This window comes from Salvelinus fontinalis, chromosome 3 (assembly GCF_029448725.1).
Source record: "Salvelinus fontinalis isolate EN_2023a chromosome 3, ASM2944872v1, whole genome shotgun sequence".
NCBI lineage: Eukaryota > Metazoa > Chordata > Actinopteri > Salmoniformes > Salmonidae > Salvelinus > Salvelinus fontinalis.
Window position 1 is genome coordinate 61,421,968 of NC_074667.1, and position 27,997 is coordinate 61,449,964.

Consider the following 27,997-nt stretch of genomic DNA (forward strand, 5'->3'; position numbering starts at 1 on the left):
AGGAATGAGTCTGACTTCTCCATCATACTGACCTCTGAGGAGTGAGTCTGACTTATCCAACATACTGACCTCTGAGGAGTGAGTCTGACTTCTCCAACATACTGACCTCTGAGGAGTGAGTCTGACTTCTCCATCATACTAACCTCTGAGGAGTGAGTCTGACTTCTCCATCATACTGACCTCTGAGGAGTGAGTCTGACTTCTCCAACATACTGACCTCTGAGGAGTGAGTCTGACTTCTCCATCATACTGACCTCTGAGGAGTGAGTCTGACTTCTCCATCATACTGACCTCTGAGGAATGAGTCTGACTTCTCCATCATACTGACCTCTGAGGAGTGAGTCTGACTTCTCCAACATACTGACCTCTGAGGAGTGAGTCTGACTTCTCCAACATACTGACCTCTGAGGAGTGAGTCTGACTTCTCCAACATACTGACCTCTGAGGAGTGAGTCTGACTTCTCCAACATACTGACCTCTGAGGAGTGAGTCTGACTTCTCCAACATACTGACCTCTAAGGAGTGAGTCTGACTTCTCCAACATACTGACCTCTGAGGAATGAGTCTGACTTCTCCATCATACTGACCTCTGAGGAGTGAGTCTGACTTATCCAACATACTGACCTCTGAGGAGTGAGTCTGACTTCTCCAACATACTGACCTCTGAGGAGTGAGTCTGACTTCTCCATCATACTGACCTCTGAGGAGTGAGTCTGACTTCTCCAACATACTGACCTCTGAGGAGTGAGTCTGACTTCTCCATCATACTAACCTCTGAGGAGTGAGTCTGACTTCTCCATCATACTTACCTCTGAGGAGTGAGTCTGACTTCTCCAACATACTGACCTCTGAGGAATGAGTCTGACTTCTCCAACATACTGACCTCTGAGGAGTGAGTCTGACTTCTCCAACATACTGACCTCTGAGGAGTGAGTCTGACTTCTCCAACATACTGACCTCTGAGGAGTGAGTCTGACTTCTCCAACATACTGACCTCTGAGGAGTGAGTCTGACTTCTCCAACATACTGACCTCTGAGGAGTGAGTCTGACTTCTCCAACATACTGACCTCTGAGGAGTGAGTCTGACTTCTCCAACATACTGACCTCTGAGGAGTGAGTCTGACTTCTCCAACATACTGACCTCTGAGGAGTGAGTCTGACTTCTCCATCATACTGACCTCTGAGGAGTGAGTCTGACTTCTCCAACATACTGACCTCTGAGGAATGAGTCTGACTTCTCCATCATACTGACCTCTGAGGAGTGAGTCTGACTTCTCCAACATACTGACCTCTGAGGAGTGAGTCTGACTTCTCCATCATACTGACCTCTGAGGAGTGAGTCTGACTTCTCCATCATACTGACCTCTGAGGAGTGAGTCTGACTTCTCCAACATACTGACCTCTGAGGAGTGAGTCTGACTTCTCCAACATACTGACCTCTGAGGAGTGAGTCTGACTTCTCCAACATTCTGACCTCTGAGGAGTGAGTCTGACTTCTCCAACATACTGACCTCTGAGGAGTGAGTCTGACTTCTCCAACATACTGACCTCTGAGGAATGAGTCTGACTTCTCCAACATACTGACCTCTGAGGAGTGAGTCTGACTTCTCCAACATACTGACCTCTGAGGAATGAGTCTGACTTCTCCATCATACTGACCTCTGAGGAGTGAGTCTGACTTATCCAACATACTGACCTCTGAGGAGTGAGTCTGACTTCTCCAACATACTGACCTCTGAGGAGTGAGTCTGACTTCTCCATCATACTGACCTCTGAGGAGTGAGTCTGACTTCTCCAACATACTGACCTCTGAGGAGTGAGTCTGACTTCTCCATCATACTAACCTCTGAGGAGTGAGTCTGACTTCTCCATCATACTTACCTCTGAGGAGTGAGTCTGACTTCTCCAACATACTGACCTCTGAGGAATGAGTCTGACTTCTCCAACATACTGACCTCTGAGGAGTGAGTCTGACTTCTCCAACATACTGACCTCTGAGGAGTGAGTCTGACTTCTCCAACATACTGACCTCTGAGGAGTGAGTCTGACTTCTCCATCATACTGACCTCTGAGGAATGAGTCTGACTTCTCCATCATACTGACCTCTGAGGAGTGAGTCTGACTTCTCCAACATACTGACCTCTGAGGAATGAGTCTGACTTCTCCATCATACTGACCTCTGAGGAGTGAGTCTGACTTCTCCAACATACTGACCTCTGAGGAGTGAGTCTGACTTCTCCATCATACTGACCTCTGAGGAGTGAGTCTGACTTCTCCATCATACTGACCTCTGAGGAGTGAGTCTGACTTCTCCAGCATACTGACCTCTGAGGAGTGAGTCTGACTTCTCCAACATACTGACCTCTGAGGAGTGAGTCTGACTTCTCCAACATTCTGACCTCTGAGGAGTGAGTCTGACTTCTCCAACATACTGACCTCTGAGGAGTGAGTCTGACTTCTCCAACATACTGACCTCTGAGGAGTGAGTCTGACTTCTCCAACATTCTGACCTCTGAGGAGTGAGTCTGACTTCTCCATCATACTGACCTCTGAGGAGGGAGTCTGACTTCTTCAACATACTGACCTCTGAGGAGTGAGTCTGACTTCTCCATCATACTGACCTCTGAGGAGTGAGTCTGACTTCTCCAACATACTGACCTCTGAGGAGTGAGTCTGACTTCTCCATCATACTGACCTCTGAGGAGTGAGTCTGACTTCTCCAACATACTGACCTCTGAGGAGTGAGTCTGACTTCTCCAACATACTGACCTCTGAGGAGTGAGTCTGACTTCTCCAACATACTGACCTCTGAGGAATGAGTCTGACTTCTCCAACATACTGACCTCTGAGGAGTGAGTCTGACTTCTCCATCATACTGACCTCTGAGGAGTGAGTCTGACTTCTCCATCATACTGACCTCTGAGGAATGAGTCTGACTTCTCCATCATACTGACCTCTGAGGAGTGAGTCTGACTTCTCCAACATACTGACCTCTGAGGAGTGAGTCTGACTTCTCCAACATACTGACCTCTGAGGAGTGAGTCTGACTTCTCCAACATACTGACCTCTGAGGAGTGAGTCTGACTTCTCCAACATACTGACCTCTGAGGAGTGAGTCTGACTTCTCCAACATACTGACCTCTAAGGAGTGAGTCTGACTTCTCCAACATACTGACCTCTGAGGAATGAGTCTGACTTCTCCATCATACTGACCTCTGAGGAGTGAGTCTGACTTATCCAACATACTGACCTCTGAGGAGTGAGTCTGACTTCTCCAACATACTGACCTCTGAGGAGTGAGTCTGACTTCTCCATCATACTGACCTCTGAGGAGTGAGTCTGACTTCTCCAACATACTGACCTCTGAGGAGTGAGTCTGACTTCTCCATCATACTAACCTCTGAGGAGTGAGTCTGACTTCTCCATCATACTGACCTCTGAGGAGTGAGTCTGACTTCTCCAACATACTGACCTCTGAGGAATGAGTCTGACTTCTCCAACATACTGACCTCTGATGAGTGAGTCTGACTTCTCCAACATACTGACCTCTGAGGAGTGAGTCTGACTTCTCCAACATACTGACCTCTGAGGAGTGAGTCTGACTTCTCCATCATACTGACCTCTGAGGAATGAGTCTGACTTCTCCATCATACTGACCTCTGAGGAGTGAGTCTGACTTCTCCAACATACTGACCTCTGAGGAATGAGTCTGACTTCTCCATCATACTGACCTCTGAGGAGTGAGTCTGACTTCTCCAACATACTGACCTCTGAGGAGTGAGTCTGACTTCTCCATCATACTGACCTCTGAGGAGTGAGTCTGACTTCTCCATCATACTGACCTCTGAGGAGTGAGTCTGACTTCTCCAACATACTGACCTCTGAGGAGTGAGTCTGACTTCTCCAACATACTGACCTCTGAGGAGTGAGTCTGACTTCTCCAACATTCTGACCTCTGAGGAGTGAGTCTGACTTCTCCAACATACTGACCTCTGAGGAGTGAGTCTGACTTCTCCAACATACTGACCTCTGAGGAGTGAGTCTGACTTCTCCAACATACTGACCTCTGAGGAGTGAGTCTGACTTCTCCAACATTCTGACCTCTGAGGAGTGAGTCTGACTTCTCCATCATACTGACCTCTGAGGAGGGAGTCTGACTTCTTCAACATACTGACCTCTGAGGAGTGAGTCTGACTTCTCCATCATACTGACCTCTGAGGAGTGAGTCTGACTTCTCCAACATACTGACCTCTGAGGAGTGAGTCTGACTTCTCCATCATACTGACCTCTGAGGAGTGAGTCTGACTTCTCCAACATACTGACCTCTGAGGAGTGAGTCTGACTTCTCCAACATACTGACCTCTGAGGAGTGAGTCTGACTTCTCCAACATACTGACCTCTGAGGAGTGAGTCTGACTTCTCCATCATACTGACCTCTGAGAAGTGAGTCTGACTTCTCCATCATACTGACCTCTGAGGAGTGAGTCTGACTTCTCCAACATACTGACCTCTGAGGAATGAGTCTGACTTCTCCAACATACTGACCTCTGAGGAGTGAGTCTGACTTCTCCAACATACTGACCTCTGAGGAGTGAGTCTGACTTCTCCAACATACTGACCTCTGAGGAGTGAGTCTGACTTCTCCAACATACTGACCTCTGAGGAGTGAGTCTGACTTCTCCAACATACTGACCTCTGAGGAGTGAGTCTGACTTCTCCAACATACTGACCTCTAAGGAGTGAGTCTGACTTCTCCAACATACTGACCTCTGAGGAATGAGTCTGACTTCTCCATCATACTGACCTCTGAGGAGTGAGTCTGACTTATCCAACATACTGACCTCTGAGGAGTGAGTCTGACTTCTCCAACATACTGACCTCTGAGGAGTGAGTCTGACTTCTCCATCATACTGACCTCTGAGGAGTGAGTCTGACTTCTCCAACATACTGACCTCTGAGGAGTGAGTCTGACTTCTCCATCATACTAACCTCTGAGGAGTGAGTCTGACTTCTCCATCATACTGACCTCTGAGGAGTGAGTCTGACTTCTCCAACATACTGACCTCTGAGGAATGAGTCTGACTTCTCCAACATACTGACCTCTGATGAGTGAGTCTGACTTCTCCAACATACTGACCTCTGAGGAGTGAGTCTGACTTCTCCAACATACTGACCTCTGAGGAGTGAGTCTGACTTCTCCATCATACTGACCTCTGAGGAATGAGTCTGACTTCTCCATCATACTGACCTCTGAGGAGTGAGTCTGACTTCTCCAACATACTGACCTCTGAGGAATGAGTCTGACTTCTCCATCATACTGACCTCTGAGGAGTGAGTCTGACTTCTCCAACATACTGACCTCTGAGGAGTGAGTCTGACTTCTCCATCATACTGACCTCTGAGGAGTGAGTCTGACTTCTCCATCATACTGACCTCTGAGGAGTGAGTCTGACTTCTCCAACATACTGACCTCTGAGGAGTGAGTCTGACTTCTCCAACATACTGACCTCTGAGGAGTGAGTCTGACTTCTCCAACATTCTGACCTCTGAGGAGTGAGTCTGACTTCTCCAACATACTGACCTCTGAGGAGTGAGTCTGACTTCTCCAACATACTGACCTCTGAGGAGTGAGTCTGACTTCTCCAACATACTGACCTCTGAGGAGTGAGTCTGACTTCTCCAACATTCTGACCTCTGAGGAGTGAGTCTGACTTCTCCATCATACTGACCTCTGAGGAGGGAGTCTGACTTCTTCAACATACTGACCTCTGAGGAGTGAGTCTGACTTCTCCATCATACTGACCTCTGAGGAGTGAGTCTGACTTCTCCAACATACTGACCTCTGAGGAGTGAGTCTGACTTCTCCATCATACTGACCTCTGAGGAGTGAGTCTGACTTCTCCAACATACTGACCTCTGAGGAGTGAGTCTGACTTCTCCAACATACTGACCTCTGAGGAGTGAGTCTGACTTCTCCAACATACTGACCTCTGAGGAGTGAGTCTGACTTCTCCATCATACTGACCTCTGAGAAGTGAGTCTGACTTCTCCATCATACTGACCTCTGAGGAGTGAGTCTGACTTCTCCAACATACTGACCTCTGAGGAATGAGTCTGACTTCTCCAACATACTGACCTCTGAGGAGTGAGTCTGACTTCTCCAACATACTGACCTCTGAGGAGTGAGTCTGACTTCTCCAACATACTGACCTCTGAGGAGTGAGTCTGACTTCTCCAACATACTGACCTCTGAGGAGTGAGTCTGACTTCTCCAACATACTGACCTCTGAGGAATGAGAAGCATAGCAACACCAAGGTAACTTTGTAACAGCTGACCCCTTTGTCCTAAAGCCAAACTCGCCCATTAGCTGCTGAGTCAAATTTTGAAGATATTGAAATAGAGAATTTTTTTAACTTGTTTTAATGTTGTGTTTGTTTTGATGTTTTCTGATTGTTTCAGTGAATGTATTCAACGTGGATCAAGGACTTCCACAGGGCCAACATCTCCAATGTTCTGGATTGGAGGCAATAGTTCTGGATTGGATTGGATTTACTTTGTGTTGTTTTTAATAATTTCATTTTGTTATTTTTCTTAACAATGTCCATTGGTTATCAGCTCATTGCTCCGTTGTCACTGCCCGGGGCTCCCGAGGGGCGCAGCGGCCTATGGAACTGCATCGAGGCGTTTACTAGAGACCCTTGTTCAATCCCGGGCTGTATCACAACCCGGCCATGATTGGGAGTCCCATAGCGCGGCGCACAATTGGCCCAGCGTCGTCCCGGTTAGGGGAGTGTTTTTTGCCGAGGTAGGCCGTCATTGTAAATAAGAATTTGTTCTTAACTGACTTGCATAGTTAAATAAAGGTTAAATTATTTAAAATAAATGTTTATAACTCGGCTCATGTAAATACTGTAGTTTCCCTTTTAAACATCCTAAGGTTAACATCCCCATAGTGTTCACATTTCTCTCGTGTAAATTCTGTAGTTTCTCCTTTAATAAACTACTGAAATCATTCCAATCCGATCAAAAGACAAAAGCAGTTCAACTGGATTAGCGGCTTGTCTCTAGAACCCGGCAGATTTCTCAGAGCTGACTGGCAGGCTATTTTCCCAGCTGGCTGAGAGCACCGAGGTATTTGACGCAGCTGCACTGAACAGGAGACTTTTCTCTCATAACAGTGCAAAGGTGGAGGATGGCTGTAGGAGATGGTTTATGGCTTGGTAACTGCTGTTTGACTTGACATGAAACTAAATTATAGAGTTTTTGATCCTGGTGCTGAGCTAGTGTTTAGAAGCTAATTGTAAGAACGTCAAATCCCCTATCGACTGATTGATTTATTTTATTTGATGGTTTAAATAACACACACAGTAAAAAAAAACAACACAGTGCATATTTATATAAAAAAAAACGCGAATAAAAGGTTTTCTATTGATCTATCATTAGCTAAGAAGTTAGGCAAGGCTTTCAGTTGCTGTGGTAATGTGTTCCACTCCACAGATGACCGTCACTTTGCCGTACAGAAGGTTCGCTGACATGACGCCCTTGCGCTCTGACTGAGTCAAGATCAAGAAGGTGGGTGTGACTGGCAGAGTGCCTCCTCGACTCCGCGCGAAACATGTCCTCACGTTTCTGCGTGCTGCTGGAAAACTAGACAACCGTGTATTTCACAAATCCACGCTTTAAAATGTTTAGATTACATCCGAGAATGACGAACGTTATATCATCGAGGTGAGTAAAAACTTTTGTTGAGCACTTACTTGGCATGCCCAGTGTAAATGTTTCGTTTATTTATATACTATATATATAGTTATAGTTATTGCTCGTAATGTATGCCAATTTCACATACAAAAAACCATAATGAAAGGAAAAGTTATAAAGTCGTGTGATAGCCTACCTGTCAGTGGATCCAGCTTGGTGAAGAAACAAGTCATGGTAATTGCTCAGATAAATCTTGGGATTCTTGGAAATAAATAATTATAAAACATCACAACATGTAATTGCTTAGGAAATGTTATCCTAATCATTATGATCGAATTAGACAATACATTTACTTTGCATTATAAAAGCATATTATATTTGTTGGTAACTAATAGGCTATTAAGCATATTGTTGCATGTGGTTGTGCTCTTTCGGTCACAAAACTACAGAATATGGAAGATGCATTTTGTTAGTAAAAAAACTTGAATAAAATATTTATTTAATTGCTGCTTTTCCATGTTAATCCACTGTGATCATTTGGGATATCTGTATAAAGGGTTCAAACCAGACATGAAGCCTACAGTTTTGTCAGCAGAATGACAGGGTACCTGGAGATGGAATATTACGGGAAGGATTTTCAGGGACCTTGGATAATAGACCAATGCTTGAAAATTCAGTTCAGTGCTAGATGTGTGTTTCGTCATAACATTCTTTAGTTTAATCGACATAAGAAAAAAGACAAGGTGTGATATTATCTTAACCGATGTGTCCTTTTTGTCAAATAAGCCTTGTGTATGTCATTATGTTAGTCACTATGTAAGTCACTATGTTGGTCACTAAGTTGGTCACTATGTTAGTCATTATGTTAGTCATTGTGTTAGTCATTATGTTAGTCATTATATTAGTCACTATGTTAGTCACTATGTTAGTCACTATGATAGTCATTATCTTAGTCATTATGTTAGTCATTATGTTAGTCATTATGTTAGTCACTATGTTAGCCATTATGTTAGTCATTATGTTAGTCATTATGTTAGTCATTATGTTAGTCACTATGTTAGTCATTATATTAGTCATTGTGTTAGTCATTATGTTAGTCATTATATTAGTCATTATGTTAGTCATTATATTAGTCCTGATGTTTGCCACTGAAGCCGATGGAAAGAAGAAAGACCAGTGTCAGAAAAATCTAAAAGCCTCCCCACGCTGTTATTCTAGATTGTTCTTGATGCGTTATTTTACCGGCAGTAGTACAAACAATGTCACTGGCAGCGTAACATAGTTCAGATGTCTTTAACTATGGCTGTATAAGTATGATAGAGCTGGAAAGGCTAGGACTCAAAGCCAGTATTATGAGGTCAATAAAGAAGTGAGTCTGGGCATGTGGGATCAGTTGGAGGTTAAATACAAATAGAGCCAACAAGTAATGGGGCATTTACTTTTAACAGGCCCATCCGTAGGTGAAACAATAAACAAGCCTTAACCCCACCTTTGTTTTTGTAAAAAGCTGGGGGATGAGGCTTGAGATTATGTAACCACTCTCAAATTCATAGACAGAGCTATGTATGCTAGGACTGACAATCCAAGATATCAGAGTTTTTGTTTTAACCATGTTTACAATGTTATCAAATAGTGGAGTAAAACCAGATTATATTTTGGGGTGTGATAGTTGAACTAAACTCATGAGGCATTTTTATGTTTTATTTTTCAAGAATCAATGGATATTTGGAAGGTGAAGCTAACATTTTAAATGTGGCTAACTACTCCAGCATTTTGGATTTGAGATCAAATGTTTTATATATGTTGACAGTACAGAATGTCACCTTTTATTTGAGGGTATTTACATACATATCTGTTTCTACAATTTAGAAATTAAAGCACTTTATGTACCTAGTCCCCTCATTTGAAGATTGTATAAGTATTAGGAAAAATGCTCTTATAGTGTATTAAAATAGTAAAATTGTTTTGTATTTGATCCCATATTCCTAGCAAACAGTGACTACATCAGTGTTTTCAAATTTATCTCCAAAACTTTCCAAATCTATATCCAAGACATTCCAAATCTATATCCAAGACATTCCAAATCTATCACCAAGACATTCCAAATCTATATCCAAGACATTCCAAATCTATCACCAAGACATTCCAAATCTATATCCAAGACATTCCAAATCTATCACCAAGACATTCCAAATCTATATCCAAGACATTCCAAATCTATATCCAAGACATTCCAAATCTATATCCAAGACATTCCAAATCTATCACCAAGACATTCCAAATCTATATCCAAGACATTCCAAATCTATCACCAAGACATTCCAAATCTATCTCCAAGACATTCCAAATCTATCTCCAAGCTATTCCAAATCTATCTCCAAGCTATTCCAAATCTATCTCCAAGACATTCCAAATCTATATCCAAGACATTCCAAATCTATATCCAAGACGTTCCAAATCTATCTCCAAGCTATTCCAAATCTATCTCCAAGACATTCCAAATCTATCTCCAAGCTTTTCCAAATCTATCTCCAAGATATTCCAAATCTATATCCAAGACATTCCAAATCTATCTCCAAGCTATTCCAAATCTATCACCAAGACATTCCAAATCTATATCCAAGATATTCCAAATCTATATCCAAGACATTCCAAATCTATCTCCAAGCTATTCCAAATCTATCTCCAAGACATTCCAAATCTATCTCCAAGCTATTCCAAATCTATCTCCAAGATATTCCAAATCTATATCCAAGACATTCCAAATCTATATCCAAGACATTCCAAATCTATATCCAAGACATTCCAACTCTATCTCCAAGCTATTCCAAATCGATCAAAAATCATGAAGGAATCTTGAAAAATAAAGAGTGAGACAGTTACAGAGGCTCCAACAAAACATGCTAACCTCTCACCATTACCAATAACAGAGGCTCCAACAAAACATGCTAACCTCTCACCATTACCAATAACAGAGGCTTCAACAAAACATGCTAACCTCTCACCATTACCAATAACAGAGGCTACAACAAAACATGCTAACGTCTCACCATTACCAATAACAGAGGCTTCAACAAAACATGCTAACCTCTCACCATTACCAATAACAGAGGCTTCAACAAAACATGCTAACTTCTCTTCATTACCAATAACAGAGGCTACAACAAAACATGCTAACCTCTCACCATTACCAATAACAGAGGCTACAACAAAACATGCTAACCTCTCACCATTACCAATAACAGAGACTACAACAAAACATGCTAACCTCTCACCATTACCAATAACAGAGACTACAACAAAACATGCTAACCTCTCACCATTACCAATAACAGAGGCTACAACAAAACATGCTGACCTCTCACCATTACCAATAACAGAGGCTACAACAAAACATGCTGACCTCTCACCATTACCAATAACAGAGGCTACAACAAAACATGCTAACCTCTCACCATTACTGTCACGTTCCTGACCTGTTTTCTGTTGTTTTGTATGTGTTTAGTTGGTCAGGACGTGAGCTGGGTGGGAATTCTATGCTGTGTGTCTAGTTTGTCTGTTTCTATGTCAGCCTAGTGTGGGTTCTCAATCAGAGACAGATGGTAGTCGTTGAAACACCCACCCCACCCGGACCAAGCAGCGTGGCAACGGGCAGCAGCAACAGCAGCAGCGGTACCAGGAGGAATGGTCATGGGAGGAAATCATAAACGGAGAAGGACCCTGGGCAAAGGTGGGAGAGAATCGCCACTCTTGGGAGGAGAAGGAGGCAGCCACAGCCCAGGAGCGCTGGATTGAGGAGAAGGCACGTAAGAGAGGCTGGAAGCCCGAGAGGCTCACCCAAAAATTTCTTGGGGGGGGATAAAGGGGCGTTTGGCGAAGCCGGGTTGGATGCCTGAGCCAACTCCCCGGGCTTACCGTGGAGTGAGAGGGCGTCGTACTGGTCAGACACCGTGTTATGCGGTAAAGCCCACGGTGTCCCCAGTACGCGTGCTTAGCCCAGTGCGGGCTATTCCACCTTGCCGCACTGGGAGGGCTAGGTTGGGCATCGAGCTGGATGTCATGAAGCCGGCCCAACGTATCTGGCCTCCAGTACGTCTCCTCGGGCCGGCGTACATGGCACCAGCCTTACAGGTTGTGTCCCCGGTTCGCCTGCATAGCCCAGTGCGGGTTGTTCCACCTCGCCGCACTGGCAGGGCTACGGGGACCATTCAACCTGGTAAGGTTGGAGAGGCTCGGTGCTCAAGAGCGCGTGTCCTCCTTCACGGTCCGGTATATCCGGCGCCACCTTCCCGCCCCAGCCCAGTACCACCAGTGCCTACACCACGCACCAGGCTTCCAGTGCATCGCCAGAGCCCTGTTCCTCCTCCCCGCACTCGCCCTGAGGTGCGTGCCCTCAGCCCGGTACCTCCAGTTCCGGCACCACGCATCAGGCCTATAGTGCGTCTCAACCGGCCAGAGTCTGCCGTCTGCCCAACGCCGTCTGAACTGTCCGTCTGCCCAGCGCCGTCTGAGCCGTCCGTCTGCCCAGCGCCGTCTGAGCCATCCGTCTGCCCAGCGCCGTATGAGCCATCCGTCTGCCCAGCGCCGTCTGAGCCATCCGTCTGCCCAGCGCCGTCTGAGCCATCCGTCTGCCCAGCGCCGTCTGAGCCGTCTGTCTGCCCAGCGCCGTCTGAGCCGTCCGTCTGCCCAGCGCCGTCTGAGCCATCCGTCTGCCCAGCGCCGTCTGAGCCGCCCTACAGTCATGAGCCGCCCTACAGTCATGAGCCGCCCTACAGTCATGAGCCGCCTTCCAGTCATGAGCTGCCCTACAGTCATGAGCTGCCCTACAGTCATGAGCTGCCCTACAGTCATGAGCTGCCCTACAGTCATGAGCTGCCCTACAGTCATGAGCTGCCCCACAGTCCGGAGCTGCCCTACAGTCCGGAGCTGCCCTACAGTCCGGAGCTGCCCTACAGTCCGGAGCTGCCCTACAGTCCGGAGCTGCCCCACAGTCCGGAGCTGCCCCTCAGTCCGGAGCTGCCCCTCAGTCCGGTGCTGCCCCTCAGTCCGGAGCTGCCCCTCAGTCCGGAGCTGCCACTCAGTCCGGAGCTGCCACTCAGTCCGGAGCTGCCACTCAGTCCGGAGCTGCCACTCAGTCCGGAGCTGCCACTCAGTCCGGAGCTGCCACTCAGTCCGGAGCTGCCACTAGTCCAGAGTTGTCCCTCTGTCCTGAGCTACCTCTCTGTCCTGAGCTACCTCTCTGTCCTGAGCTACCTCTCTGTCCTGAGCTACCTCTCTGTCCTGGGCTACTTCTTTGTCCTGAACTACCTCTTTGTCCTGAACTACCTCTCTGTCCTGAGTTGTCTCCTCTATTGTAGAGGGGAGTTGGTGAAGGTTCCTGGACCATGGTCGGGGGCGAGGGTCGCCACTCAAGGGACGCTAAGAAGGTGGACAAAGACAATGGTGGAGTGGTGCCCTCGTCCACCGCCGGAGCCGCCACCGTGGACAGATGCCCACCCAGACCCTCCCCTTGAGTTTTAGGGGTGCGCCCGGAGTTCGCATCTTGAGGGGGCGGGGTTCTGTCACGTTCCTGACCTGTTTTCTGTTGTTTTGTATGTGTTTAGTTGGTCAGGACGTGAGCTGGGTGGGAATTCTATGTTGTGTGTCTAGTTTGTCTGTTTCTATGTCAGCCTAGTGTGGGTTCTCAATCAGAGACAGATGGTAGTCGTTGTCTCTGATTGAGACTCATATATAGGAGGCTTGTTTTGTGTTGGGATTTTGTGGGTGTTTGTTACCTGTCTCTGTGTTTGTGTTCTGCACCAGATAGGTCTGTATCGGTTTTGCACATTTGTTATTTTGTATGTTGTTTGTAGTGTTTCACTTGTGTTTGTATTAAACATGTTTAACACTAGAAACGCTGCATTTTGGTCCTCTCCTTCACCCCTGGAAGAAAACCTTTACAATTACCAATAACAGAGGCTACAACAAAACATGCTAACCTCTCACCATTACCAATAACAGAGACTACAACAAAACATGCTAACTTCTCACCATTACCAATAACAGAGGCTACAACAAAACATGATAACCTCTCACCATTACCAATAACAGAGGCTACAACAAAACATGCTAACCTCTCACCATTACCAATAACAGAGACTACAACAAAACATGCTAACCTCTCACCATTACCAATAACAGAGACTACAACAAAACATGCTAACTTCTCTCCATTACCAATAACAGAGGCTACAACAAAACATGCTAACCTCTCACCATTACCAATAACAGAGACTACAACAAAACATGCTAACTTCCCTGCATTACCAATAATGGGAGATTATCGTTTTGGGGGTGGGGTATGCTCTTTGTCCCTCTGTTACTTTTTCACTTTTCATCAATAACAATTCTCTCATGATTTTCCATAATTATGGTAGCATCCACATTAATGTAGACATGTTCAGCAACATTTTATATTCTTACTTACAATAAAAGTAACTATGAAATGACCCATTACATTATTCACCATTCATTTCCTATTGTGGCAAAACTTAATCTGAAACACAACCAAAACAAGTTGTAAATACATCCAACAAGTTTGTAGAGTCACAAGCTTGATGTATGCATTGTGTGCAATTAATATGCGACCAAATACAAAACAATTGAATATTTTAATAGACTACAAGTGAATTTGTACAAATCTTCATTTGATAGGACTAGGGGTTCAGTGAGGGGGTAATGCTGCAGTGGGGGGGGGGGGGGTTCGGTGAGGGGGTAATGCTGCAGTGGGGGGGGGGGGGTTCGGTGAGGGGGTAATGCTGCAGTGGGGGGGGTTCGGTGAGGGGGTAATGCAGCAGTGGGGGGGTGGGGGGGGTTCGGTGAGGGGGTAATGCAGCAGTGGGGGGTGTTCGGTGAGGGGGTAATGCTGCAGTGTGGGGGGGGGGGGTCGGTGAGGGGGTAATGCTGCAGTGGGGGGGGATGGTGAGGGGGTAATGCTGCAGTGGTGGGGGGGGTTCGGTGAGGGGGTAATGCTGCAGTGGTGGGGTTTCCGTGGGGGGGTAATGCAGCAGTGGGGGGGTTCGGCGAGGGGGTAATGCTGCAGTGGGGGGCTTCGGTGAGCGGGTAATGCAGCAGTGGGGGGGGGGGGTTCGGTGAGGGGATAATGCTGCAGTGGGGGGCGGGGGGGGGATCGGTGAGGGGGTAATGCAGCAGTGGGGGTGTGGGGGGGGGTTCAGTGAGGGGGTAATGCAGCAGTGGAGGGTGTTCGGTGAGGGGGTAATGCTGCAGTGTGGGGGGGGGTGTTCGGTGAGGGGGTAATGCTGCGGTGGAGGGTTTCCGTGGGGGGTAATGCAGCAGTGGGGGGGGGGGGGGGGGTGAGGGGGTAATGCTGCAGTGGGGGGGGGGTTCGGTGAGGGGGTAATGCAGCAGTGGGGGGCGGGGGGTTCGGCGAGGGGGTAATGCAGCAGTGGGGGGGTTCCATCGGGGGTAATGCAGCAGTGTGGGGGGGGGGGTTGGCGAGGGGTTAATGCTGCAGTGGTGGGGGGGGTTCGGTGAGGGGGTAATGCTGCAGTGGTGGGGTTTCCGTGGGGGGGGTAATGCAGCAGTGGAGGGGGGGTTCGGCGAGGGGGTAATGCTGCAGTGAGGGGCTTCGGTGAGCGGGTAATGCAGCAGTGGGGGGCGGGGGGGGGGGGGGTTCGGTGAGAGGGTAATGCTGCAGTGGGGGGCGGGGGGGGATCGGTGAGGGGGTAATGCAGCAGTGGGGGGGGTTCAGTGAGGGGGTAATGCAGCAGTGGGGGTGTTCGGTGAGGGGGTAATGCTGCAGTGGGGGGGGGGGGGGGGTAATGCTGCAGTGGTGGGGGGGGGGGGGTTCGGTGAGGGGGTAATGCTGCAGTGGTGGGGGGGGGTAATGCAGCATTGGGGGGGGTCGGTGAGGGGGTAATGCTGCAGTGTGTGGGGGGGGGGTTCGGCGAGGGGGTAATGCTGCAGTGGGGGGTTCAGTGAATGGGTAATGCAGCAAGGGGGGGTTCAGGGAGGGGTTATTAATAATCACAAGCAATGCATAATGTACTGTTAAGAGGATTCGTTTTAAAGTGTCTCTCTTTTTAAGGCAACACAATTGCTTGACATGATGTTACGTCTCTTAGGAAACTAATTCAATACAGTCTATTGGTCTCCAAAGCAACCGACCCAAGGTGTATTTATTTCAGTCCAGTGTTCCCATATAAAAAGGCTGCCATACTGTTGTGGGAGAAGCGTAATGCATTCTAACTCTCTAACCACATAATGATGGTAAATGTGCTGGAGGTAATACAAGTACATTACATGAAGAAGCGATGAGTATGCTAGTGTCACTTTAAACAGTAATTTTAATATGATATATCCATTACTTTTTTTGTTGTTGCTGATATTGAACATTCCCACTGCTACCACTCCACTGCTACCAATCATTCCCACTGCTACCACTCATTCCCACTGCTACCAATCATTCCCACTGCTACCAATCATTCCCACTGCTACCAATCATTCCCACTGCTACCACTCCACTGCTACCAATCATTCCCACTGCTACCACTCATTCCATCTGCTACCACTCATTCCCTCTGCTACCACTCATTCCATCTGCTACCACTCATTCCATCTGCTACCTCTCATTCCATCTGCTACCACTCATTCCCACTGCTACCAATCATTCCCACTGCTACCAATCATTCCCACTGCTACCACTCATTCCCTCTGCTACCACTCATTCACACTGCTACCACTCATTCCATCTGCTACCACTCATTCACACTGCTACCACTCATTCACACTGCTACCACTCATTCACACTGCTACCACTCATTCCATCTGCTACCACTCATTCCATCTGCTACCACTCATTCCCACTGCTACCACTCATTCCTTCTGCTACCACTCATTCCCACTGCTACCACTCATTCCATCTGCTACCACTCATTCCCACTGCTACCAATCATTCCCACTGCTACCAATCATTCCCACTGCTACCACTCATTCCCTCTGCTACCACTCATTCACACTGCTACCACTCATTCCATCTGCTACCACTCATTCACACTGCTACCACTCATTCACACTGCTACCACTCATTCACACTGCTACCACTCATTCCATCTGCTACCACTCATTCCTTCTGCTACCAATCATTCCCACTGCTACCACTCATTCTATCTGCTACCACTCATTCCCACTGCTACCACTCATTCCATCTGCTACCACTCATTCACACTGCAACCACTCATTCCATCTGCTACCACTCATTCACACTGCTACCACTCATCCATCTGCTACCACTCACTCCCACTGCTACCACTCATTCCCACTGCTACCACTCATTCACTCTGCTACCACTCATTCCCACTGCTACCACTCACTCCATCTGCTACCAATCATTCCCACTGCTACCACTCCACTGCTACCACTCATCCTCACTGCTACCACTCACTCCATCTGCTACCACTCCACTGCTACCACTCCACTGCTACCACTCCACTGCTACCACTCCATCTGCTACCACTCATTCCCACTGCTACCACTCCATCTGCTACCACTCCACTGCTACCACTCCATCTGCTACCACTCATTCCCAATGCTACCACTCATTGTCACTGCTACCACTCCATCTGCTACCACTCCACTGCTACCACTCCACTGCTACCACTCATTCCCACTGCTACCACTCACTCCATCTGCTACCACTTATTCTCACTGCTACCACTCCACTGCTACCACTCCACTGCTACCACTCACTCCATCTGATACCACTCATTCCCACTGCTACCACTCATTCCATCTGCTACCACTCATTCCATCTGCTACCACTCATTCCCACTGCTACCACTTATTCCCACTGCTACCAATCATTCCCACTGCTACCAATCATTCCCACTGCTACCACTCACTCCATCTGCTACCACTCATTCCCACTGCTACCACTCACTCCATCTGCTACCACTTATTCTCACTACTACCACTCCACTGCTACCACTCCACTGCTACCACTCATTCCCACTGCTAACACTCATTCCTACTGCTACCACTCATTCCATCTGCTACCACTCATTCCATCTGCTACCACTCATTCCTACTGCTACCACTTATTCCATCTGCTACCACTCATTCACTCTGCTACCACTCACTCCATCTGCTACCACTCACTCCTTCTGCTACCAATCATTCCCACTGCTACCACTCCACTGCTACCACTCATTCCCACTGCTACCACTCATTCTATCTGCTACCACTCATTCACACTGCTACCACTCACCCATCTGCTACCACTCACTCCCACTGCTACCACTCATTCCCACTGCTACCACTCATTCCCACTGCTACCACTCATCCTCACTGCTACCACTCACTCCATCTGCTACCACTCATTGTCACTGCTACCACTCCATCTGCTACCACTCCACTGCTACCACTCCACTGCTACCACTCATTCCCTCTGCTACCACTCACTCCATCTGCTACCACTTATTCTCACTGCTACCACTCCACTGCTACCACTCCACTGCTACCACTCATTCTATCTGCTACCACTCATTCCCACTGCTACCACTCATTCCATCTGCTACCACTCATTCACTCTGCTACCACTCCATCTGCTACTACTTATTCTCACTGCTACCACTCCACTGCTACCACTCACTCCATCTGATACCACTCATTCCCACTGCTACCACTCATTCCATCTGCTACCACTCATTCCATCTGCTACCACTCATTCCCACTGCTACCACTTATTCTCACTACTACCACTCCACTGCTACCACTCCACTGCTACCACTCATTCCCACTGCTACCACTCATTCCCACTGCTACCACTCATTCCATCTGCTACCACTCATTCCATCTGCTACCACTCATTCCTACTGCTACCACTTATTCCATCTGCTACCACTCATTCACTCTGCTACCACTCATTCCCACTGCTACCACTCATTCCCACTGCTACCACTCATTCCCACTGCTACCACTCAATCCCACTGCTACCACTCATTCCATCTGCTACCACTCATTCCATCTGCTACCACTCCACCGCTACCACTCATTCTCTCTGCTACCACTCCACTGCTACCACTCATTACATCTGCTACCACTCATTCCAACTTCTACCACTCATTCCCACTCCTACCACTCATTCCCACTGCTACCACTCACTCCATCTGCTACCACTCATTCCCTTTGCTACTACTCCACTGCTACCACTCATTCCCTCTGCTAACACTCCCCTGCTACCACTCATTCCCTCTGCTACCACTCCATCTGCTACCACTCATTCACTGTGCTACCACTCCACTGCTACAACTCATTCCCTCTGCTACCACTCATTCCCACTGCTACCACTCATTCACTTTGCTACCACTCCACTGCTACCACTCCACTGCTACCACTCATTCCCACTGCTACCACTCATTCCCACTGCTACCACTCATTCCCTTTGCTACCACTCCACTGCTACCACTCATTCCCTCTGCTACCACTCCACTGCTACCACTCATTCCCTTTGCTACCACTCCACTGCTACCACTCATTCCCTTTGCTACCACTCCACTGCTACCACTCATTCCCTCTGCTACCACTCCACTGCTACCATTCATTCCTTCTGCTACCACTCCACTGCTACCACTCATTCCCTCTGCTAACACTCCCCTGCTACCATTCATTCCTTCTGCTACCACTCCATCTGCTACCACTCATTGTTGTACTTCTGACTTGTGTTCTACTTCTGCCAGACATATTGCATCCGAAATGGTACCATATTCCATATGTAGTGCATTACCAGGCCTGCATAGGGCTCTAGGGCCGATAGGGCTGTGATCAAAAGTAGTGTACTATGTAGGGAATAGGGTGCCGTAGGGCTGTGATCAAAAGTAGTGTACTATATAGGGAATAGGGTGCCATGTCAGCCACTGCCTGTTTTCCTGCTGAAAGGGTCCGATAAATTGAAATGACCGAGGGGTAATCTGGTATACCGGCCCGCTCTACCAATTGATTTTGGGGACGAGGTTAACTGAAGGCCGACCCAGGTAAAACCAGGGTTCATAGTGCAAGTGTATTTGATGCTTCAGATTCATTACTCCTAGTTCACTGGCTGCTAGGTTTACTGGCTGCTAGTTTCACTGGCCGCTAGTTTCACTGGCCGCTAGGTTCACTGGCCGCTAGGTTAAATTACCGCTAGGTTTTAATTACCGCTAGGATCACTGGATTGCTAGGTTAACTTGCTGCTAGGTTCACTGGCTGCTAGGTTCACTGGCTGCTAAGTTCTCTTACTGCTACGTTCACTGGCTATTAGGGTAACTTACTCCTGAGTTCACTGGCTGCTAGGTTTAATTACCGCTAGGTTTTAATTACCGCTAGGATCACTGGATGCTAGGTTCACTTGCTGCTAGGTTCACTGGCCGCTAGGTTCACTGGCCGCTAAGTTTACTGGCCGCTAGGTTCACTGGCTGCTAGGTTAACTTTCTGCTGGGTTCACTGGCTGTTAGTGTTCTCTTACTGCTAGGTTCACTGGCTGCTAGGGTAACTTACTCCTGAGTTCACTGGCTACTAGGTTCACTTACTGCTAGGTTCACTGGCTGCTAGGATCACTGGCTGCTAGGTTCACAGGCCGCTAGGTTCACTGGCCACTAGGTTCACTTACTGCGAGTTTCACTGAATGCGAGGTTCAATTGGCTGGTAGACACTAGCTGCTAGGTTCACTGACCGCTAGGTTTGCCGGCCGCTAGGTTTGCGGCCGCAGGTTCGCCGGTCGCTAGGTTTGCCGGCCGCTAGGTTTGCCGGCCGCTAGGTTCACTGGCTGCTAGGTTCACTGGCTACTAGGTTCACTGGCTACTAGGTTCACTGGCTGCTATGTTCACTGGCTGCTATGTTCACTGGCTACTAGGTTCACTGGCTGCTAGGTTCACTGGCTACTAGGTTCACTGGCTGCTAGGTTCACTGGCTGCTAAGTTCACTGGCTGCTATGTTCACTGGCTACTAAGTTCACTGGCTACTAGGTTCACTGGCTGCTAGGTTCACTGGCTACTAGGTTCACTGGCTACTAGGTTCACTGGCTACTAGGTTCACTGGCTACTAGGTTCACTGGCTGCTATGTTCACTGGCTGCTATGTTCACTGGTTACTAGGTTCACTGGCTGCTAGGTTCACTGGCTACTAGGTTCACTGGCTGCTAGGTTCACTGGCTGCTAAGTTCTCCGACTGCTATGTTCACTGGCTGCTAGGTTCACTGGCTACTAGGTTCACTGGCTACTAGGTTCACTGGCTGCTAGGTTCACTTACTGCTATGTTCACTGGCCAGGAGGTACCCAGGCTGCTATGTTCACTGGCTGCTATTTTCACTGGCGGCTAAGTTCACTGGCTGCAAAGTTCTCCGACTGCTAGTTTCACTGGCTGCTAGGTTCACTGGCAGTTAATTTCACTGGCTGCTAGGTTCACTGGCAGTTAATTTCACTGGCTGCTAGGTTCACTTACTGCTAGTTTCACTGGCTGCTAGGTTCACTTACTGCTAGTTTCACTTACTGCTGGGTTCACTTACTGCGAGGTTCACTGGATAAGAAGTTCACTGGATAAGAGGTTCACTGGCTGGAAGACACTGGCCGCTAGGTTCACCGGCCTCTAGGTTCACTTACTGCTAGGATCACTTACTGCTAGGTTCACTTACTGCTAGTTTCACTTACTGCTAGGTTCACTTACTGCTAGGTTCACTTACTGCTAGGTTCACTGGCCGCTAGGTTCACTTACTGCTGGGTTCACTTACTGCGAGGTTCACTGGATAAGAAGTTCACTGGATAAGAGGTTCACTGGCTGGAAGACTCTGGCCGCTAGGTTCACCGGCCTCTAGGTTCACTGGCCGCTAGGTTCACCGGCCGCTAGGTTCACTTACTGCTAGGATCACTTACTGCTAGGTTCACTTACTGCTAGGTTCACTTACCGCTAGGATCACATACTGCTAGGTTCACTTACTGCTAGGTTCACTGGCCGCTAGGTTAATTTACTGCGAGGTTCACTGGATAAGAGGTTCACTGGCTGGAAGACACTGGCCACTAGGTTCACCGGCCGCTAGGTTCACCGGCCGCTAGGTTCACTGGCCGCTAGGTTCACTGGCTGGAAGACACTGGCCACTAGGTTCACTGGCCGCTAGGTTCACTGGCTGGAAGACACTGGCCGCTAGGTTCACCGGCCGCTAGGTTCACCGGCCGCTAGGTTCACCGGCCGCTAGGTTCACCGGCCGCTAGGTTCACTTACTGCTAGGTTCACTGGCCGCTAGGTTCACCGGCCGCTAGGTTGACTTACTGCGAGGTTCACTTACTGCGAGGTTCACTTACTGCTATGTTCACTGGCAGCTAGGTTCACCGGCCGCTAGGTTCACTTACTGCTAGGTTCACTTACTGCTAGGTTCACTGGCCGCTAGGTTCACTTACTGCTAGGATCACTTACTGCTAGGTTCACTTACTGCTAGGATCACTTACTGCTAGGTTCACTTACTGCTAGGTTCACTTACTGCTAGGTTCACTGGCCTATAGGTTCACTGGCCTATAGGTTCACTGGCCGCTAGGTTCACTTACTGCTAGGATCACTTACTGCTAGGTTCACTGGCCGCTAGGTTCACTTACTGCTAGGATCACTTACTGCTAGGATCACTTACTGCTAGGTTCACTTACTGCTAGGTTCACTGGCCTATAGGTTCACTGGCCTATAGGTTCACTGGCCGCTAGGTTCACTTACTGCTAGGATCACTTACTGCTAGGATCACTTACTGCTAGGTTCACTTACTGCTAGGTACACTGGCCTCTAGGTTCACTGGCCTCTAGGTTCACTGGCCTATAGGTTCACCGGACGCTAGGTTCACTTACTGCTAGGATCACTTACTGCTAGGATCACTTACTGCTAGGATCACTTACTGCTAGGATCACTTACTGCTAGGTTCACTTACTGCTAGGATCACTTACAGCTAGGATCACTTACTGCTAGGTTCACTGGCCGCTAGGTTTACTTACTGCTAGGGTAACTTACTGCTAGGTTCACTGGCCGCTAGGTTCACTTACTGCTAGGTTCACTGGCCGCTAGGTTCACTTACTGCTAGGTTCACTGGCCGCTAGGTTGTCTTACTGCTAGGTTCACTGGCCGCTAGGTTTACTTACTGCTAGGTTCACTTACTGCTAGGATCACTTACTGCTAGGATCAATTACTGCTAGGTTCACTGGCCGCTAGGTTTACTTACTGCTAGGATCACTTACTGCTAGGGTCACTTACTGCTAGGTTCACTTACTGCTAGGTTCACTGGCCTATAGGTTCACTGGCCGCTAGGTTCACTTACTGCTAGGTTCACTTACTGCTAGGTTCACTGGCCGCTAGGTTCACTGGCCGCTAGGTTCAGTGGCCGCTAGGATCACTTACTGCTAGGGTCACTTTCTGCTAGGTTCACTTACTGCTAGGTTCACTTACGGCTAGGTTCACTGGCATATAGGTTCACTGCTTGCGATGCAAATTGCACACTTTTGCCTGGCTCTGGTCAAGCTTAGTGCACTATATAGGGAATAGGGATCTGGTCAACAGTAGTGCACTATATAGGGAATAGGGCTCTGGTCAACAGTAGTGCACTATATAGGGAATAGGATGCCATTTGGTAGAAAAAGAGAAATAATTTTTATTTTTCCGTTATTTTACCAGGTAAGTTGACTGAGAACACGTTCTCATTTGCAGCAATGACCTGGGGAATAGTTACAGGGGAGAGGAGGGGGATGAATGAGCCAATTGTAAACTGGGGATTATTAGGTGACCATGATGGTTTGAGGGCCAGATTGGGAATTTAGCCAGGAAACCGGGGTTAACACCCCTACTCTTACGATAAGTGCCATGGGATCTTTAATGACCTCAGAGAGTCAGGACACCCGTTTAACGTCCCATCCGAAAGACGGCACCCTACACAGGGCAGTGTCCCCAATCACTGCCCTGGGGCATTGGGATATTTTTTTTTTTAGACGAGAGGAAAGAGTGCCTCCTACTGGCCCTCCAACACCACTTCCAGCAGCATCTGGTCTCCCATCCAGGGACTGACCAGGACCAACCCTGCTTAGCTTCAGAAGAAAGCCAGTAGTGGTATGCAGGGTGGTATGCTGCTGGCAATGATGATAATGATTATTGTTATTATTTGTTTTGACTTTGTAGGTACCGTAATGGCTGACGGTGATTGATTCAGCATGGATACAGTATCGGCTGTGATTTCTCCTGATGTTTCCAACACTTCTGACATCATGTGAAGGGATCCAGAGAGGATGAAGAGGAGGGGTGAAGAATACTGACATAAAGAACCGTGATGGAGTCTATTCAGTCACCTGACATCCCCATGGACAGGTGCTTTAACAAACACGTGTGTGTGTGTCTGAATTCATTTCTATTAACCGGTAGATATACATGTAAAATTTAACAAACACGTGTGTGTGTGTCTCATGCATTTCTATGTGACATACATGTGACATGTGACATGTGAAGGGTGTGGTACATGAAATCCCATAGCTGTCAAAAGATCTACATATTAAATATATTGCATGGGGGTGTATGCGAATATATTGCATTACCACGAGAGGGTGTTATACTAGACTGACTGTTGAGGAGAGCTGGCAAGTAATAATTTCCCTCTACCGTTTGTTTACACCCACTGTATCCTGTGATGAACAAACTTTCATCAGATTTTTTTTTCTTCTTCTAAAAGGTACTTCAACAGCACATGGAGACACCCGTACGGCCAGGAGACTGTCCCGCCACTTTTCAACAGCTCTTTCCACCTCCAGCACCACAACAGCTTACACAACACCCTACTAGGTGTGTGTGTGTGTGTGTGTGTGTGTGTGTGTGTGTGTGTGTGTGTGTGTGTGTGTGTGTGTGTGTGTGTGTGTGTGTGTGTGTGTGTGTGTGTGTGTGTGTGTGTGTGTGTGTGTGTGTGTGTGTGTGTGTGTGTGTGTGTGTGTGTGTGTGTGTGTGTGTGTGTGTGTGTGTGTATGCCTGGGGGATGTTGGGAAAGGAAGAGGACAGATGTTCATTCTAACCAATGGACAATAAAGTATCTTATTCTATTAATTGTGTTATAATATTCTATTGTAGGTATCTTCCTGGGCTTCCTGTCGCTGCTCACCGTCGTCATGAACATCCTGGTACTCTACGCTGTGAAGAAGGAGCGGACCCTCCACACGGTGGGCAACCTCTACATCGTCAGTCTCTCCGTGGCGGATCTCATCGTCGGGGCCACCGTCATGCCCCTCAACCTGGTATATCTGCTGGAGGACGAGTGGAGGCTGGGGAGGGTCGTCTGTCAGTTCTGGCTCATCATGGATTATGTAGCCAGCACAGCCTCCATCTTTAGTCTGTTTATACTATGTCTGGATCGGTATCGGTCCGTTCACGAGCCGCTGAGGTACCTGAAGTACCGGACCAGAGGGAGAGCTAGCATTATGATCTCAGGGGCCTGGCTAATGTCCATGACATGGATTATTCCTATACTAGGTTGGAGGTCCTTCGTTCAGGTCGACCTCAAACCAGAGATGGAGAATAAGTGTGACACTGATTTCCGGTTTGTTACGTGGTTTAAGGTTTTAACATCAGTGTTTAACTTCTACCTTCCGTCTCTGTTGATGCTGTGGTTCTATTCACGCATCTACATGGCTGTGAGACAGAACTTCAGAGAGAGGGAGAGGATTATCAATCCCACAGATTCCGTGGTGGAAAACAAGATCGGACACAAAGTCCAAACAGGAAATAGCCCCTGCGAGTCTAAGAAAGAAAGAAACTCAGACTTTGATCAGTACACGTTAGATCAGCCGTACGACTCCACAGATACAGTGGAAACCAACGCACCCAGGGAACCCAAGTCGGAGAAAGAATCTCATTCCAGTCATTCAGTGCTCAGAATGACAAAACGTCTGAGGACGACGGTAAAGGACAAAAGAAAGAGCGGCTCTTCGTCTTTCCAGCAGAAGAATTCGGACTCGGAGACCCCTTTGAACCTGTCCTCTTTACCTCTTGGCTTCACAAACTACGACGACGACGACAACAACGTGCAGAAACTCTACGTGTCCGTGAACGACTGCAAGGTAGCCGTGCCGCCAAACTCCGTGGCTGGAGTCTGCGAAATAACCCAGATATCTGACATGCAGAGATACACCACCATGTTCTACAACAACGAGTTCACCCAGTCTGTGAATTTATCCCCGTCACCATGTCCCCATAATTCACCCCAGTCACCCCCGCCCCAGGAGGACTCAGAGCCTGATGATGGTACTAGCACGGACGCAGCAGCCAACGCTTTGACTCTAAAACAGACCTGGCAGAAGTTCTGCGCCCAGTCCAGGCAGCGTATCCAGAGCCTTCAGGTCCATAAGGAGCACAAAGCGGCCAAGCAGCTGGGCTGTATTATAGCTGGGTTCATGATGTGCTGGATCCCTTACTTCATAGTGTTTATGGTCATGGCTTTCTGCCAGACCTGTGTACATCATAACCTACACATGTTCACGATATGGCTCGGGTATATAAACTCTACCTTGAACCCGTTCATATACCCGCTCTGCAATGAGAATTTCAAACGGGTGTTTAAAACTATCCTACACATTAATTTATGATGAATAGGATTATGAACAGTGCATTGAGGGGAATTTCTGTGTATTTTCTTATTTTATTTATTTATTTTATTTTATTTATTTTTATTTCACCTTTATTTAACCAGGTAGGCTAGTTGAGAACAAGTTCTCATTTGCAACTGCGACCTGGCCAAGATAAAGCAAAGCAGTGTGAACAGACAACAACACAGAGTTACACATGGAGTAAACAATAAACAAGTCAATAACATGGTAGAAAAAAAGAGAATCTATATACAATGTGTGCAAAAGGCATGAGGTAGGCAATAAATCGAATAATTACAATTTAGCAGATTAACACTGGAGTGATAAATCATCAGATGATCATGTGCAAGAAGAGATACTCTTGTGATGCTTTACCTTGTAATATGTGTGCTTGAATATTTTGAGTGACCTCAATTTGGTACCTTAAATTTGTATAATTTTGTAAATATAATGCTTATTTATTGTCCGCCTAAATATTTTCGCATTGTCCGCCTAAATATTTTTCAGACCCAGACCATAACATCATCGTTCCTACTCTGTGAAAAGACAGAAAGCAGCTCTGTCTTTATTTATTATTTATTCGAATAACTCTGCTGAAGAAGATTAACTCTGCTGAGAAGAATAACTATGTAGAAGGAGAATAACTCTGCAGAAGGAGAATAACTCTGCTGAGAAGAATAACTATGTAGAAGGAGAATAACTCTATAGAAGGAGAATAACTCTGCAGAAGGAGAATAACTCTGCAGAAGGAGAATAACTCTGCTGAGAAGAATAATTATGTAGAAGGAGAATAACTCTCTAGAAGGAGAATAACTATGTAGAAGGAGAATACTCTGCTGAGAAGAATAACTCTGTAGAAGGAGAATAACTCTGTAGAAGGAGAATAACTCTGTAGAAGGAGAATAACTCTGCAGAAGGAGAATCACTCTGCAAAAGGAGAATAACTGCAGAAGGAGAATAACTCTGCAGAAGGAGAATAACTCTGCAGAAGGAGAATAAGTCTGTAGAAGGAAGGAGAATAACTCTGTAGAAGGAGAATAACTCTATAGAAGGGGAATAACTGCAGAAGGAGAATAACTCTGTAGAAGGAGAATAACTCTGTAGAAGGAGAATAACTCTATAGAAGGGGAATAACTGCAGAAGGAGAATAACTCTGTAGAAGGAGAACAACTCTGTAGAAGGAGAATAACTGCAGAAGGAGAAAAACTCTGCAGAAGGAGAATAACTCTGCAGAAGGAGAATAACTCTGTAGAAGGAGAATAACTCTGTAGAAGGAGAATAACTCTGTAGAAGGAGAATAACTCTGTAGACGGAGAATAACTCTATAGAAGGAGAATAACTGCAGAAGGAGAATAACTCTGTAGAAGGAGAATAACTCTGCAGAAGGAGAATAACTCTGTAGAAGGAGAATAACTCTGTAGAAGGAGAATAACTCTGTAGAAGTAGAATAACTCTGTAGAAGGAGAATAACTTTATAGAAGGGTAATAACTGCAGAATGAGAATAACTCTGTAGAAGGAGAATAACTCTGTAGAAGGAGAATAACTGCAGAAGGAGAATAACTCTGTAGAAGGAGAATAACTCTGCAGAAGGAGAATAACTCTGTAGAAGGAGAATAACTCTGTAGAAGTAGAATAACTCTGTAGAAGGAGAATAACTTTATAGAAGGGTAATAACTGCAGAAT

The 27,997-nt window shown here is 47.1% G+C and overlaps 1 protein-coding gene across 1 annotated transcript in view; it reads left to right on the forward strand.

Annotated features, from left to right (window-relative positions):
- Positions 1–7,135: 7,135 nt before the first annotated feature.
- Positions 7,136–27,997, forward strand: part of LOC129851279 (histamine H1 receptor-like) — a 21,456-nt gene continuing 594 nt past the window's right edge. Inside the window, exons 1-4 of the mRNA XM_055917703.1 lie at positions 7,136–7,730; positions 23,870–24,055; positions 24,414–24,523; positions 24,803–27,997. The exon at positions 24,803–27,997 is cut by the window's right edge and continues 594 nt beyond it. Coding sequence (XP_055773678.1) covers positions 24,018–24,055; positions 24,414–24,523; positions 24,803–26,313 — 1,659 coding nt within the window. The 5' untranslated portion in view covers positions 7,136–7,730; positions 23,870–24,017 and the 3' untranslated portion in view covers positions 26,314–27,997. The remainder of the gene's footprint in view (positions 7,731–23,869; positions 24,056–24,413; positions 24,524–24,802) is intronic.